Genomic DNA, 17,841 nt, shown 5'->3' on the forward strand with positions numbered 1-17,841 from the left:
AATTGGCATTCAGCGCATAAAGCCTGTGGCTGGTCTAATTCTACAGAGTACCCATGCCCTAAGTCGATAAAGTGATTCAAGTAATCCAATGAAGTTTTAAATGTGTTTTGATTTTTTCATCTGTGCAGGTTTTTTTTAAGAATTACATAACATCACAACTCAGAAGGTGTTATAAAATCTTATTACACAACCAGTTACGATGGGGTTAGGCTATTTTGGGTACGTTTTCTTATATCGTTTGACTCCAATCTATCAACAAGGGCTCATATAACATCTTCTACTTATATTTCATTGTTTATTTTACTGTTGTAGCCTGGGGGGATTTAAAAGCAGAGGACCCTGGGACACATTTAACCCTTTCCGTAGTTATGAAACTTTAAGGCGCAGGTTTTGTAATCGAAACGTACTGACCAATCAGGGCACGAGTTTGCTGTTCACGTGACGGTATTTTTCATGTAACAAATGTGTGTCTACGGGAAAGTCGGTCCGGTACACTAGCAAGGACCGGGGCAGCCGTAGAAATGAAGCGGCACGTTAACAGAAGAAACCCGAAATCTTCATAGTATTTTCTTCTGTTTTTTTTACGCAACAATGTCGCTCCAACCGCGGGTGGAGGACGCACCGGAGGAAAGGACGGCTTTCTTCATCGGCGCTGACTCGGACACCGCTTTGGAGGAGCAGGAACACCATCAGCTCATACTACAGAAAGCCAACGCTTTAGTGTCGGAAAACTGCCTGAAAGAAGCCATAGACTGGTTTACAGCCGCTATGCAATATGGCCCTGTGCTACCAGAACAATTAAGCACCTTCGTGGACTGTATCCTCCGCAACTTCAAGAGAAAAGAGGATGGGCCGGACACACTTTCGGCCCGTAGTCAGGACGCAGGGGACAGCGGCGGTGGGGACGAGATGTTTGACTGTCCCAACTGCCATAGCTTTGTAGGTGAACCTGTGACCATAGCTTGTGGACATTCGTATTGTAAAAGGTGTTTACAACGACGGCTGCTCTCCAAATGTAAGCTGTGCAAGGAGACTGTGAGCGGCGAGGAGAAAGCGAATGTAATGCTGTGCGGACTTTTAGACAAATGGTTCCCCGAGGAGCGGAGGAAGTCCAAAACGCTATATGAAGTGGACGAACTGTGTAGAAAAAAACGATACGAGGAAGCTATTTCGCTAGCAACTGATGTCATTCAGTGTGGTAAGTGCAGTTCAAAACCCTGCTTTCGCTTCTTGCATGTTTTCACAAATGGGGAGGAGTTTCCGATCAGAATGAACATGATTGCAACGTAATATGTAATGAACATGATTGCAACGTAATATATAATTCAACATAAATCAATAATAGTCTTTGTTTGTGGTTAGCAGACCCCCAAAGCCTAATTATAGTGAGTTCTACTGACCAACATTGTTAACCAGTGCTGTGTTGATGCCAGAGTCTCCTCCCATTATCTGTAAGCTGGTGGGTCCTGCTTACGAAACTTCACCAGCTGCGCATGCGCGCTTTGTGCAAGTTGCATAAGGCAGGTCGTGACCAATGTTAGTGCACTGTGTGGCGGTTATGTGACTTGTACAGGGAAGGGCACTTTGTGTTTTGTAACTGTTATGTCTGCCACCGTTTTACAAGTGTTTTACAATGGGGTGTATGCCATTTGTACATCGATCAGAGGCAGCCAGAGTAAGGTTGGTGATCCAGATAGAAACTCAACCAGGTCAGGCAGTGAGTTAGATGTTGAAACAGATCCTCACCTCTTGCAGTGAGAAAAACTAGGCCTGGTTACGTCTGTGGCAGTTGATTCATAGTCAACAAATCACTTTTGATTGGAATGTGTAGCTACTGGTTCAAATCCCAGTCATTGGCTGTACAAGCTTGTGAAGGCAATGAGATGTGCTACTTTCACCAGTTACCATATTGGTCTAAATGACCTTTTAGCAAGGCACTAAACCCCCAGGTGTTTCAGTGAAGGTGACCTGAAGTTGAAACTGCCTGCATTTTCACTAAGGAGTTCCAGGAGAAGAGAAAGGGACATGTTCTTAGCTTTCCACTGAGATCTTAAGGAATAACTAACTGAAAACACAAACTAAAGTGGTGTGATGCATTGTGGGTATGGCACAGCCAGTGGCGGCGCCAGGGTATGGCTGGGGTAGGCTACAGCCATACCAAGAAATGGCTTAGCCCCACCTTAGCCCCACCATGAAAAATGATGTTAAAGTAAGCTAAATAAAGTCCGTCATCTCGCGCGGAGTAAATTGCACAGACAGCAGTTAGTAAGATTGATTTCAGTAGCCACTTGTCTGGAAATACCGAAGACTAGAAACGGTTTTGAAAACTTTTGTCACGTAGTGATCTTCTTCCCAATAAAACATCTTTGATAATGTCTTCTGGCCAATCAGAATCACGATAACGGCGTGCAGGAAGTCCCGACGGAGAATACTTTAGCGGTAGTACATCTCTATATACATCGATACAACATTACGTGAAATAAGACCCCACGGTTTGATGATTGATAGGTGTGTGGGCTGTCTTTCATTTTGACACACAGAACAATGGGGGCTATCCACCCTTATCCACAATGTAATTCACACAGCCTCTTCCCCTTTCTCTCTGAGGAGCAGCAGGTTCAGCTTTCAGAACAAAGTAACAAAAAACAAAAATGGCATTCATTTTTTTAAATATGTAGTAACAGATTTATTTATTTTTCTTCTCAAGAGAGTACCAGAATGTGTATTTTATGTTAGTATTTCAAAAAATCTCCTGGGGGAGAATCCCCCCAGACCCCCTGTAGGGGTTGGGTTTTCAGCATGTCAACTCTTTCACCTGTGGGGAAATTGCAGGATTGGCTCCAGGTCGCCCTTTGTATTTACTACAAGACAAATGTGCCTTTTTATTTCATACAGTTCAATTTGGATTGAGACAGGGAAATAATCTAAACCTCACGCGTGGCGTTTCACTGTCAAGGGGGGCGATATAGCGTGTATGTAATTACATTGCAAATACTGACTTGAGCCCCACCACTGTATGGGTTAGCCCTACCATAGATTACCCAACACAAATACTCTGGAGCCGCCACTGGGCACAGCCTTTTTAACTTCAACCACCGGATCCGAAAGTAGCCTACATCAAACCATGCGAGAAACAATGTTAACTTCTTCAAAGTAGTTATTTTATACCAATGTTGATAGCATTTAAATATAATAATAATATTTTTTTGATGGATCATTGTCACCATGCTGTGAGCTGGTTTCCTGTAAATTCACATCTAACCTTCCATACATCCTGAAATAGGGGTCCATTAGTGCAGGGGTTCCCAAACTTTTCAGCCCGCGACCCCCAAAATAACAGTGCCAGAGACTGAATTGTCAACAGGGGGATGGGGGGTGCTAGTAGTGATTTGTCAACGGTGGGGGAGCCTCGCTGCGGGGGAATTCTATAGATGGCCAGTCCGCCCCTGAAAAATGTCTATGCACCGGTTATTATTAATAATAATACAAATAATAATAACAAAACAACCCCAATTTGGGAACCCCTGCATTAGTGGACCGTCAGGTTATGGAAACATCCATGAAATCTGGGTCAAGTGATATAACACACACATGTAACCTTGCTGCATCTTGTTTCCTTAGATAATGAGTGCAATATGTAAAGTGAACAGCTGCATTATAATAACTTGACCCATACACCAATTCCTTACCTAACCACATTCAAAGTTAAACTTGAATTACTTGTCTCAATATTTAACGTGTATGCTAGCTACCCCCCTTTTTAAAAACGTAAAGTATTTGCTCAAGGCCAGATAAGTGGAATGTGCAAAGGCTGTAAAAACATCACATATTTTTTCAATACATGGATGCACAATCTTCTCTGTTCCTGCATGGTGTTACTCAGTGAGTCTTTCAAAAAGCCCACTGGTAGCAAAATGGCCACTGATTCCCCATGACCTTTTATAAATGTCTTACCCCTCTCTCTTCACTGATTATTTGTTTGCCTTCTCTGACAAATAAATGTGAAAACGGCAAAAAAATTATCATTAGAAAAAAACAGCTGTCATACATTTTATTTTAAAAATCAAATGAAGGTAAATGTCGTAGCACTCTCTGAGAATACGTCAGAGGACATTGAGATCCCTGGCCTGACAGAGGCGTAGCACCTGCTTTAGACAGCGCTGGTCCTCACTGCTGCAGACGGCCTGAGACAGAAACTTCCAGATATTCAGCAACTTTCAGGGGGCTTTCCTGACGTTATGATGGCTAGACAAACTACCTGTTGTCCTGTTCACATTATGTCCCATGCGTCCTCCCATTCTTTTCTCAAAGAGAGGTCATGAGTTGCATTGAATGGAAGCGTGACATTTGAAAATGGAAAAAATCCCATTATTAATCTTGTTGAACTTTTGGTTGTACTGTACGCTTGCTTTATCTACTAACATAATTCAGTCGTCAGTAATGTTATCAGGAAGGTTGAGATAACAACAAGGTGACATAATTGAGTAATTAAATGAATACCAAAAGCCTGATTTTATTGTGATTCAAATTCACAGGTATAAGGATCATGTACATGTTTGTACTAAAATATTCCCCTAGTAATTATGCCTTTCCCAGAAGTTTTAGAGTAGTTTTAGGCTTTTTAATTGTACGTTTTATCTCCTCTTTGGAGCAAACAGTAACGTTAAAGGTGGGGTAGGTAAGTTTGAGAAACCGGCTCGAGATCGCTAGAATTTGAAAATACACAACCGGAGAAAATCTGCCACTTCCTTACAGAGTCCCTCCTCCAACACACACAAACGCGCACATGACCAATGAGGGCACGAGATAAGTTTGTGCACAGATGGAAGGCTGACAGGCAGGTAGGCCATCCAATTATTTTAGCCGGGCCGGCTAAAATGATTGGTCGTGCTTTTTACAGTACTACGGCTTCCACAGATGACATTTTTTTATGGATTTTTTTGTCAAAGCACTTAAGATATTCATTGCTATCAGGATGTTAAGAGCATTCCATGGAATATAACAAAAAGTGTATCTCGAGCCGGTTTCTCAAACTTACCTACCCCACCTTTAATGTAACATCCATTGGTATCTTTCTGCTCTTTCAGGCTTATTATGCAACTTGTTTGTCTTTTGCGATGTAGTCTGAGAATGCATTGACACAGTTAATATATAATTTATGATTGTCACGTAGTTATGTAATGTATGACTTGCCGGAAGTGACAGAATTATAAAACGTTCTGCTGAGGTTAACATTACTTACCCGTGAAGTAGAAAGGGTTAAACAAACAACCTTTTCTGGTAGTTAATTAAAATTGTTCTCCCCTCTTCCAATCACCTCCTGCAGATCCAGAGACGACAGCGGTGGCACGACTGTCGCGAGCCGAGGCGTACACAGCTCTCAAAATGTACCGTCTGGCTCTGGAGGACACAGAACTCAGCCCCACGTCCAGCTGTTCTGCTGAAGTAGGTCACAACGTTACCGCAGCTAGGGCCGGGCGATATGGTGTATATATCAACTTTCACAAATATCTCAATATCCATATTGCTACGTTATTTTGGGGTGGACTACTGGTGGTCTCAGAACATTTTACATACTGATATTTTTGATAATAATCATCCGTTATGCAGGTAAATACTACATATAGTGAGCCTCTCCTGCATTAGGTGCACATTAGTTTCTACTGTTTCTTTTCTTTCTCTTTTTCTGTAGTTTTATTTGTTTCATGTCTTGTATATATTTATGTTGCATTGTTGCAGGAGTCTGTGACGTTTTTCATTGCATATCTACACTCTACTGTAGCTGTGTATATGATAGGGCTGTGCAATTAATCGTATTTTAATCTCGATTACGATTTTGGCTTGCAACGATTACGAAAACAACGTAATCGAAATAAAACGATTATTATTTTTATTAAAAAAAAAAAAAAAAATTAATTATTTTTTTATTTTATTTCTTTTGGTTTTTCAGTTGAATTATACTTAATGTTCAGGGTAATCAACTGTTAAAAACATACTGTTCACATTTTTGTTTCAATAAATGGATGTTTTCAAAGTAAATGGATAATCGTTTTTAATAATCGTGATATCAATTATTGACCAAAATAATCGTGATTAGGATTTTTGCCATAATCGCACAGCCCTAGTATATGACCATAAAACCCTTTGAGCGAATAATACACATTTTAAACTTAACTTAACTTTAATGCAGCCTTTAAAACCAAGCAAACACTAGCCATTGTACCCATATCCAAAATATTTCCAAATATCTAGTCTCATATCAAAATAAAGATAAAATAAGAATATTTGGCCCAGCCCAACCTGCAGGATTTGTTTTCCCATGCTGCAGAAATGTTTTTTTATTTAAAATGCAATGTTCATGTTGTCACTCTTGGTTTGACTTAATAGTGAGAAGTTGATCAATGTCAGATATGACACCAGGTGTAATGGCAGGTATTCTGTTGGTGCTGTAGGAATGGTGGCAGGCTATGTAAGCATGCACCTCACTAATGTCTGGCATGTGAATAACCTGTCAGTCAGTCTCTCCTGATATATTGGTCACCAGGTCAGTATGGAGAACGGTGTATTTTAAGATCATAAACCTAAAAGCCAGACACAGGGAGCACCTAATTTGTCGTGTGATTGGATTAAAGTTACAAGATAATTGTTTAATTGAATTTCAAAAGTTATTTTTGAGTGTGTCTTAGCAGCTGAAAGTGTTGAATAATAGTCTTAAGTATTTAGTAGTGACCCTGTTGTTTTGTTATTTTTAACAACAGTTATTTTCAGAATTATATAAATGGCCTTTTCACAGCGTAATTAAGTACCAAAAGATTATCAAGGCTAAAGAAGGTTTTCCGACCACATCAAGAATGTACAGATTACGGTCAAAGCTTTATTAACTATTACATAATTTCCAGGAGCCTAGGATATTTTCTATTTATGGTGCAAAGTATATCTTACAAAACAACTTGCATATCATTCTGATCGATTGAAAAGCATATAAATAATGCATTTGGAGAAATCTTATTTGTCATTTTTGTTTGAAGTATGTCTTCTGTCTGGCTGTTCTAAAACAATTCAGTATGATTTTTAAATCTGGTTTTCTTATATTGCATGTAGAGCAATTACACTTCCCTGAAAGAGCAGCATTGTAAGAGGCTTAAAGTGGGACTGGTGTTTTTGAATACATTTTGCGTAAATAAGTTAAAGGGACTTAGCATCAGAGTAAATACACAGTGTGAACATAAATGCTGATACATAAGTATAACGTCTCTCTTTGTGTTCTTTCAGGCTTTGTTTAGGAAAGCTATGGTGCTACATGAGATGGGCCAAGTGGACGAGTCTCTCCAAGTCTTCCTCCACTGCCTGTCTGAGGACGAAGACTTCCCCTGTGCTAAAAGACAAGTGGAAAAGGTGAGAGAAATCATGGTGATATTACCTTTCATTGCTGTGTTGTTAATAGGAATTACATCACGCAGTGATTCCGCCAGACCAGGGCTGAGAGGGCGTCCACCCCGAGAGCGGGGGGGGGGGGGGTGTGTGTTTGAATTGAGCCGTCCCTTATAGATACTATCTCTTTACGTTAGTGAGCCGGATCATTTGACTCTGCTCTCTTAAAGCGCCGGCTGTTTCGCCTCCCAAAGGGCTCTTCATGTTACCACAGTTTACCACGGAGCCTCAGTTTTGCCGCTGCGAGGCTCCGGCGCTCGCAGTTCACGCACGTGCTCCACTAGCACCCCCCCCCCCCCCCCCCCCCCCTCATCGTGTCCAAATCGTGCACGTTCCGTGTTGTGCTGTGGCAGGCACCGCCGATGTCGGGGAAACGATCTTCAATACTCCGAAAAGAATCCCACCAGACTCCTTTGCCCCTCAGAGGGATGTCCTTGTCCTTTTTCCTTTTCGTCATTTCAAGCGATAAAACTCTCGATCTTCTCTCCAATTATTATTATTTTTGGACGGCAAGACGCCCCCCCCCCTGGCGGAAACGCTGACATCACGCATTGACTACCATGCAAAGAAAATGTGTCTGGAATATGCTGACAGATAAAAAAAGTTATTTTAAAGGGTCATAGTGTTCTGCACAACCATATGTATTTCAGTAAGTCTGAGCATTTGTCTTGTTTTACAGTTTATACTCTAAATAAAATATGTACTTCCACTTTAAAAGCCACTAAGAATGTACAGTCTTTCTATTAGGATCATCTGTAGCATGAAAAAATAAAAACTTAAAAAAAACTTTATTTATCCAACATTTGCTGGACAGAAGTTGCAATACAAAAGAGGAAGGGGGCAACTATACGAGTCTAAGATTACAATAAAAATAAACTGCGAATCCAAAATATATTGATCATAAGAATATAAACATGTTATGTTAGGGATCAATTTCAGGCTGGAATTTCCTGCAGGCCAGGGGCCTCATTTATAACGCCTTGCGTAGGATTGACGTAGGAAGGTTGCTTACGTAGTACAAAGCACAAAAATAGGTACATAAATTTTCCGCCATTTTCCGATTCACAAAACGTTGCGTACCGGCGAGGGAAGTGCGTACGGCACTCCCTACGCCTGTTTCCCTTGATAAATCACAATCGACTCGTAACGCCCATATTTGCCTATACATAGTCAAAGAAACACCCATTCATTCATTCATTTTGACTGACTGCATGAAGAAGATCGCAGGAAATTACGATAGAACAGCTAAAAAAGACATCTCACACCGTGTCAGATTTTGGTTATTGTGGGGAGGTCGAGATAAATCATATTGTTTGGTGGATGCAGTTTGAACCACAGTAGCAGCATGGAGGTCGGATCGTCACCAAAATAAATAAATAAGTGGTCCGAAAAAAGTTAATGACAAAAGAAATACACATAACCTTCCTCAGGCAGAGTGTTTGTCCCGGGGACAGGAGACCCCCCCCTTGATGAGAAACTGTAAGAAATGATGGGGGAATCCCTCCGGAGTGGAGTCATGACGACTGGATCTGAATGATTGTGTTGTATTTGGTGGTTTGTGTTCCAGCTGTCGATCAGCAACTATATATCCATAATCCACCAGTTAAAGGAAATACAACTAATGTGTTGTGTTATATTAGCTGTTTACCACATATGGTGTTCTTAGTTTCCATACCTCCTGTGTTTTACGAGCGACTTATCAAGTCTTGGCAAACGGCATAAAACACGATTAAACGTGATAGTATATAAAACCATGCTCGTATCTACAACCTATAGAAATGCAAAACGGCGTCAGTTTAGACGTAATTCTGTCCTCCTGCTTACCGCATCATTTATGAGAAAACATTTCATAACATGAACACAACATATTCGAGGTGGTTTTAAATAGCATATCCGTATTTATTTATTTCTCCAAGTTATGTTTTTGTGTGCACTGAGGAGTCTCAAACAGGCGTTTGTTTCATCATTTTAAGATTGGCTTTAATCAATGTTTGAAAAGGAATTCTTCATATTTGATAAATGAGAGGTAACATTTTATTTATGGTATTATTTCCACATATTTCTCTCCATTCTTCCTTCTGCCAACGGTGTCGCAGTTTCTCGTCTCTCCCGTTTGTGTGCTTAGTGCGTACGCATGGGTTAGAGTTTGCGTGGAGGACAGCACATTTTCCCGTCAAGTTAGTATTTTATAAATCGCAAACATTGCGTAGAAACTGGCGTACGCCATTTTTTGAGCGTATATCCCTTTATAAATGAGGCCCCAGGTCTTATGACTGACTCTGTAATGAAATTAGTACCATTTAATGGACTGACCACAGCGATGCGGTTACATAAGTGTCACCCGCTCTCAATTATTCACAGTGCTACTTAGATTTTAAGAATAACATGAGAGTTGTTGCCATTTTGTGGTAAAACTATTTAGTTGATTATGCTGATGCAAGTTTTGTGTAATCATCTCTGAATCATCATTGTATAAGTAAACCTACATAATCACATGAGTCATCTCATGCCAGTGGTAATAAGTGTGTGGAATTGATGTGAAAGGTTGCAGGTTATATGGTTTGACTTCTGTATCCTTCTGATGCTGAAAGAGACGCTGTTCAGATTAATCTCAGACAGTGTGGGAGTCAGACAGCGTGCAAGAGGACAGGAGCACGTCATATTAAGTTTGTGGAACCTGCAATCACACGTATAGTCTAAAAGGCCTTTAAATAATTAAAAATGCAATTTAAAATTGACAGGCTCTGACCATGTTGCCCTCACAGAGAAATTAGCAATTGATGCCGGGCATATGGTAACACATTAGCTGTAAAAAGAGACATCACAAGATATCTGTTAGCAGGAAAATAATGAAAATAAAGAGGAAAGAGTGTGAAGAGTCTGTGTGTGGTGACGCACTACAGCATGGTCCAGACTGAGAGGAAAGATTATTGGTCCTGTTACTGGGTCATCTGCACACTGAGGTCATGCTGACATCAATTCTGAGGCAACCCTCAGAACAACGTTTGCTTTCTCTTTGGGGCCAGCTTGCCATTTTCCTCACCGGGTCTGTGCTTGGTTGTTAAAATTGATTTGACATTTTCTGTAATTTAATCGTTTGTCAATAAACCCTTTGTGCAAAAACAAAAGGAGGGCAAAAAGTTAAACATCACCCTGTGAGTGTTGTGGCTCACGCTAGAGTTAAAAATGAAGGAAGGAGAAGGTGTGTTGTGAAAATCTAACAAAGTTTATTGCCACTGAGGGGGAGTTCACAAAAACAAACAACGGCCCTGCTATGTCCTGACGCTGCTTCTGGTCCGTGGATCCTCCTCTCAGTATCCAGCCTACTGCCAGAGAGAAACCTGAACCAGGTTACCTGCATGCTTTTTACTGATAGCTTAATTACCTGATTCTGATCAGAGGCCTGTACTACGAAGCCGGATTTTCGCTTAGCGAGGTAACTTCAGGGTTAACTCTGGGTTTCCGGTCCTACGACGCTGGTTCACTTCTTACCGGGTAGATCTCCATGGTAACTTATGCTGAACGTTAAAGGTAGGGTAGGTAAGTTTGAGAAACCGGCTCGAGATACACTTTTTGTTATATTCCATGGAATGCTCTTAACATCCCGATAGCAATGAATATCTTAAGTGCTTTGACAAAAAATCCATAAAAAAATGTCATCTGTGGAAGCCGTAGTACTGTAAAAAGTACGACCAATCATTTTAGCCGGCCCGGCTAAAATAACTGGATGGCCTACCTGCCTGTCAGCCTTCCATCGGGGCACAAACTTATCTCGTGTCCTCATTGGTCATGTGCGCGTACGTGTGTGTTGGAGGAGGGGCTCTGTAAGGAAGTGGCAGATTTTCTCCGGTTGTGTATTTTCAAATTCTAGCGATCTCGAGCCTGTTTCTCAAACTTACCTACCCCACCTTTAAACCTGGTCCGGAGCAGGTTAGGTTCCAGGATAAGAGATCAACTCAGTGAAAGCACCGCCTGCTGACCAATCAGAGCTCAGTGTGCGGAGTTTAAAGCTATCAAGTCATATTACAGGAGAAAGGAAATACAGAAAAACTGCCGTTGCAGGAAAGACGTCCGGCAAAAATCAACTGACTTTGTGAACGTGAACATTTATAGAATATCCCCTCCCATCTTCAGAGCAATCTGACTATTATAACATTAGCGTTAAGATAGCTTACTTAAATATCTGCCACAACATAAGTAACCGGATCAGAGTAACATTAAGTACAGTCCGTGGCACTGTGAGTGCAGACGGCGATGTGTCCCATTATCATTCATATCATATCACATCATAATGTATCATATATTTCCTTATCTGAGTCAGCTTCTTGAGCCGTATCTGGCCGTGCAACACTCACAGTGTCACATACTGTATGCAGAAGTATTATTTTAAACAACACATTAAGTTGACGAAACACTCGAGTCAAATGTAATTAAAGTCAGATCCACTCGTGTATTGGACGGGGCAGTGATTTCATAAACCTGTTAATGTACTCATTCAAACACTTTTTCTTTTACCAGCTGTATTCACCTTGCAGGTGCAGCTATGTGGCTTTTATCCTGGATAAAGTGTTTAAGTCATGGATGTTTAAAGTTGAACTTCTTCATATTTGTCTAATATTATAGTTTACTTTTCATTCAGGAAGTATGACGCTGCGCTGTCAGTACGGTTGTCCATGTTTGTGATTGGTCAAATGTTGCTAACCCCGCCCCTTTCATGTGAACGCGTACTCAGCCGGACAGAGAAACCCTGGCTTGAGTTACCGAGTTGATAACCAGCGTCGTAGGACCGCTTAGCGAGAGCGCGTTTGTTTTGGGTTAGTTAAGCCAGTTAACTCAAACATATCCAGGGTATGTTGAACTGGATTCGTAGTACAGGCCTCAGCTGTCTGGTCTCCGGCCGAGCCACTCCCATCACTCCAGCAGCCGGCGATCTAACCACACCCCACTGCATGTTTAGAAAATAAAATGTAAATGTGTTGTTCAACCAAAAAACACTTGATTTTTCCACTTATATATTCATATTCAGTATGATATAACCTAGACATCGTATCTACCTCTGACATGTAAGCACCTTTGAAAAGGTATTTGCAGGCTAACTAACTGAGTGTTTTTCACAGATCCTGTGCGACCTGCTCTCCCCCACTGGTGAGAATGTGAAGGTTGGCCTGAGGGAAACCACTCAGAACACGTCGCCTCGCCTGCGCAGTAAAACCCTGGTGGCCGATGCCCAAGAACAACCGCAGAGCCCGGTCCAAAGACAACACCAACCACCGGCCCGCGCCGCCTCGGCACACCAACACCAGGACAGCCAGGAGGTACGAGCAGGCGAATTATAATATCACATTGTTCAGTTCGTTCTTCATATATGGTTTTCTTTAATCATTTCTGTTGATCTTCTGTGATTCAGAGGCGCGGGGAGAGCCTGGAGCGGCGCGGGGAGAGCCGAGCTCACTCGCTGCGGATGTACGGCCTGAGCTGTGGAGAGGAAGGGCTGAAGAGAGTCTGCTCTGCTCCTCAGCTGGGGGACGAGGACAAAGGGAGTCTGCTGAAGAGGAAGCTGTCGGTGTCCGACACAGAACACTGTGTTGTAGGCAGTGCGGGTAGCAAGTCTAAAAAACAAGGTCCGTGGGCAATCCCCCCATGTTACTTCTGTCTCTTCTTCCTGATGTATTATACTTCATTTCCAAGTCATATTTCTTCTACTTCTGTTCACATCAATATATTTAAAAACTAAAACACATTACACATGAACATGAAGTGAAGTGGACACTTTTGAGATTTTTCGCAAATACAAATTGGTAATCAGCACATCTAATATACCAGGGAAATATTAACTGACATCTTAGCAGAGTTAACAACTAAATGTTAAATGCTTTTTACTCTATTAAGATTCATTGAAAGGCTCCAAACAAAAGGCTGCCAAAGCAAAGACGTGCAGAAGTGTTCCTGAGGATCAGGTGGACCCTAACGACTTGGAGTGCTCTCTCTGCATGAGGTAAGATCACACACTGGTGGGCCGAACACACACATTTACCTTGATGTTTACACATTGTGCCTTTTTAAATGACTGAGAATGTAAAACTAACTGTTGGACGGTGAATGCAGGTTGTTCTACGAGCCTGTGACGACTCCATGTGGCCACACCTTCTGTAAAAACTGTTTGGAGCGCTGCTTGGACCATACGCCCCATTGTCCCCTCTGTAAAGAGAGCCTGAAAGAGGTGAGACAACGTATAGAGTCTGGAAATTCTACTTTTTGCACGAAGTAAAATGTCGGTCCTAGCTTCCTGTTTTAACTCTTACCTTGCTCTCTTCAGTATCTAGCATGTAGAAAGTACGTGGTGACAACTGTCTTGGAGAAGCTGATCAAACAGTATTTGAGTAAGGAGTATGAAGAGAGGACTAAAACATATCTGGAGGAGACCAGAGAACTTTCTGAGTGAGCATTTCCCCCTCTCGTCTGGGTTTATTCCAACAATCATGATCAGTTATTTTAAATGTGTCAGAAGCTCTAAATATGTTTCTCCTTCTCGCCCTCTGTGCAGTCTGACGAAGAATGTGCCTATCTTTGTGTGTACCATGGCTTACCCCACCGTGCCTTGCCCGCTGCATGTCTTCGAGCCGCGTTACCGCCTCATGCTTCGCCGCTGCATGGACACGGGCACGCGGAAGTTTGGGATGTGTATTAATGATCCCCAGAAAGGGTAAGTGCATTTGTATGAATTACAATATGGAGCGACCCTCAAACCAGACATATGGAATGGAAAAATGTGTCTATACCAATAAATTAAATTGTGCTCCCCTGCAGGTTTGTAGACCATGGCTGCATGCTGACCATCAGGAGTGTCCATTTCCTGCCTGACGGACGGTCAGTAGTGGACACCATCGGAGGGAAACGCTTCCGGGTCCTGACACGAGGGATGATGGATGGTTACACTACTGCGAACATCGAGCATCTGGGCGATACCAGGGTAAAAACCACGAGAACTATTTTTTAAGGATAATATGTACAGTATGTAAAATCATAGTCTTCAAAAATCCGTTTTACATTTGTATTTACCAGGGTTTATTTTGAGTGGGGTGTTTCTTTAGGTTATCTTTTAAGTTTAAACAATCCAAAAGTGACTAAGAGGTCAAATGAATCCTGTCCGTCAGGTGGAGGACAGTGAGGAGCTTGAGAAACTCCAAGAGCTGCACGATGCCGTGTATGAGCAGGCCCGCAACTGGTTCCAAAACCTCAAGATCCACTTCCACGAACAGATCCTGCAGCACTTTGGACCCATGCCAGAGCGAGAAGCTGACATCCAGGTAAACATCCAGCACCCCACTTCCATCTACACAGATGTGCCTGTTTCCCTTCATATTATTCCTAGAAAAGTATTCCCACTTCAAGCTTCTTTAAGCAATACAAAGTTAATCTTCTTTAGCAGAGGATTTACTTCCAAATAGAGTGGTTTACTTAACTGTGTTATTACGCACATTTGCACTTTGCTGGAATATTGGAGGTTTAAAATGAGGGATTGGATCGACCTTGTAAAAAAAAGCAATATAAAGAAAAACTAGTTAACTTGTAAAAATGATATCTTGTGCTAAATTAAACATCTCATGCGGCGTGGGCTCACCAGAATATGAACACATGGGAACAACAATATGTGTTGTTTAATAAAACGTCCACCAGATGAGAAAGTGAGAATACTCTGCAGTGAGTTGGCAGCCTGTGGCAGCAAAGCAGACGTTCGTGCAAACTGTTAAGAACAATAAGTCCCAACTTTTTACACAACCAGATAAACTGAGAAAATATAGCGCACACAGGTTGATAGAAGACATATTGTTATATTATTATTCTGGGAACTGGTATCAGCTGGCCTTGAGAAGTCATTTTGTACAGCTTTCATTACCTCGTCTGACACAGAGAGACTCCACGGATTCTAAAATGGGATTGTCTCATGACACACTTGCCTTTTGGGGAAACCCACATTACCACGGATTCACCTGGCTCAGAGGCTTTAATACCGGAACAAAGTTGTTGTGTGCGCTGAGCTCCCGCTCGTAGGCTGCAGCGCCGACAGGGATTACAGCTCCGCTCTTTGCAGCACCAAAGGGCGGAGTCCATTGACAATACGGCCTAAAGAGCTTCATGGGTGCTTCATACATAATCCCAGCAGCTTTCTTCCGTCAGAACAGTCATAAAGAGATTCTCCAACACTGAACACTCGATCTTTTGAGTTATGTGATTCCAAAAATGTTTACGGTATCTTGCCTAATGGACAATGGAAATTGGGGCACAGACAAAGTCAACATTTTCACTTCAAACCTTTTGAAGTGTAAAGCACATTTAGTATCTGGCTGTGGTGCTCTGGGATTTATTTCAGCCATGTAGTTGTGCCGCAGACATGCATTCCTCTGGCAGTGTGTAGCTTAGTATATACACAATCCTTAATCAATACAAAATGAGTGCTTCACTTACATGCCAAATGTGTAAGAGGACTATGCCTGCCTGCCCTCCAGGCCAGTGAGAAAGGCCTGATGATATATTTATAGTTTTTATTTTATGCACAAGAATCTAGCACCATATGAATGTGAACGGTAGCTCTTATTAATGATTGTATAGTATCTGTAACACTCTCATGTCTAATTCCTCTCCTCCTCTCTTGCAGGCGACTCCCAATGGTCCGGCCTGCTGCTGGTGGCTGTTGGCTGTTCTGCCCATCGACCCCCGCTACCAGCTCTCTGTCCTCTCCATGACCAGCCTCAAAGAACGCCTCGTGAAGATCCAGCAAATCCTCACATATCTGCAGAGCATCCCCAACAACTAGAGCTTCCTCTTCTGATCACCACAAATATTCAATGGACTTTGTAATGACATTTAAGCAACCTTGCAACAATATCACAAAATATTCTGTTTCTACTGCCATCTTACGCTTCAACTTCTCTTTACAACAAAACCCCTGGCTTAACAGCTTCTAGTATAAAGCCTACACGAAACAAAAGACAAGCTGAAACCTGATTGAAATGTGGATCACTGAAACCAGAGATGTGGCCAAAACCACCTCAGGGATATTCCCACTGACACACATTATTCGTGTAATTGTCAAAATATATTTTGGAAAATAACACAAATATTACAGCCACTATTCTCATCTGCTCTCAATCCTAATAGCTTCTCATCTGATAAGAATGTGGCTCAATTAGTTTGTTAAAGAGCAGTTTATATTACATTTGATTGACATTGTATTGATGCTGTTAAAGGCAACAACTATTTTAACAATCAACCCTTAATGATATTACTTACGGAGCTGAAGGGAGGAGAGTAGTATAGTTTGTGTGGAATCATCCCTGGGGAGATCCGATAAAGGAAGTTTTCTGTTTGTTTTGCCGGCTGGCTGTAAGATGTTAATTTTGAGGAGGGGTGATGTGATTCTGCGGAACAAATCCTAAATGCTGAAAGTCCAAAAACCTGATAGCAAGATGTGGTTTAGATAATCCACTTAGTGGAAGTTGTGCATGGTAAGCATGTGCCTCTTAGTAAGGGAAAAGGACCCTCCTGTTGAAAGACTAAGACGATGTTTCTTCTCTTCCAAGTTGTCATGCAAAGATCGGGCATATTATTCCTCTTTATCAGGTCTAAACCTCACTCCTGGCTCTTAAATTTAATCTGTATCCTATGCTTTTTTTTAATGCTTTTCTTCTCCTCGCAGTTACCCTAAATCGTACGCACTATCTTTGAAAATGTTGATTTGTTATGGACATTTGGATAACCTGGTTGAGTTGGAGGATATCATGTATAAGATTTAGTGGTTCTTTCTATAAATTGTCAATCTTCTAAACAAAAATGTTCAGAGACCCGTTTCATTAATTTAAATTGAATTAATTTATAAGTAGGAATATATTTGTACATCCTAATGTGAAGAAGAATATCTGAAGGGGTTCTTGCAATATTATGACAAATCAAAACCGGACAACATGGATACAACATAAGGTTAGATGATCCTTCATTCAGAGCTGCTCTGTCTAAATCGAGGGAGGAGCAGCTGCGGTGCTTCTGTCAGTACTGCGATTGCCTTACACCATTTTGGTATTGTGATTTTTAACAACACACAATGCATTGACTTGGTCACCATTCCTTTTTTTGCCATAGGGTGAAGTACGTTTTCATTTTTTCCCAGTTAATGGAACCATTTGTTGACATTGTGTATTCCAAATACTAAAGAAACAAGATTCAAGGCTGTTGAATGGATAAGACACCTGTTAAAATTAAAAAGGCTTTTTGGTCAGATGTTTAAGTTATAATTTTTCCATAATAAATGCACTTCTTTTTCAGCCTCGGTGTTCACTGTTTGACCCCTTTTAATAGAAGACCTGTAGCTATCTGCACAACTGGAGATGTACTTCAAAGCAAGGACCTCACTTA

General features: G+C 41.5%; 1 protein-coding gene across 1 annotated transcript; it reads left to right on the forward strand.

Moving 5' to 3' along the window:
* Positions 1 to 451: 451 nt before the first annotated feature.
* Positions 452 to 17,750, forward strand: lonrf1l (LON peptidase N-terminal domain and ring finger 1, like). The gene is made up of 12 exons (XM_034120687.1): positions 452 to 1,198; positions 5,327 to 5,445; positions 7,273 to 7,395; positions 12,549 to 12,746; positions 12,839 to 13,052; positions 13,321 to 13,426; positions 13,537 to 13,651; positions 13,748 to 13,869; positions 13,976 to 14,134; positions 14,239 to 14,401; positions 14,586 to 14,738; positions 16,088 to 17,750. Exons 1-12 carry the CDS (start codon positions 592 to 594, stop codon positions 16,244 to 16,246), a joined length of 2,238 nt encoding a protein of 745 aa, XP_033976578.1. The 5' UTR covers positions 452 to 591; the 3' UTR covers positions 16,247 to 17,750.
* The last annotated feature ends 91 nt before the right edge of the window (positions 17,751 to 17,841 follow it).

The sequence above is a fragment of the Trematomus bernacchii genome, unplaced genomic scaffold (assembly GCF_902827165.1).
Source record: "Trematomus bernacchii unplaced genomic scaffold, fTreBer1.1, whole genome shotgun sequence".
Lineage (NCBI taxonomy): Eukaryota > Metazoa > Chordata > Actinopteri > Perciformes > Nototheniidae > Trematomus > Trematomus bernacchii.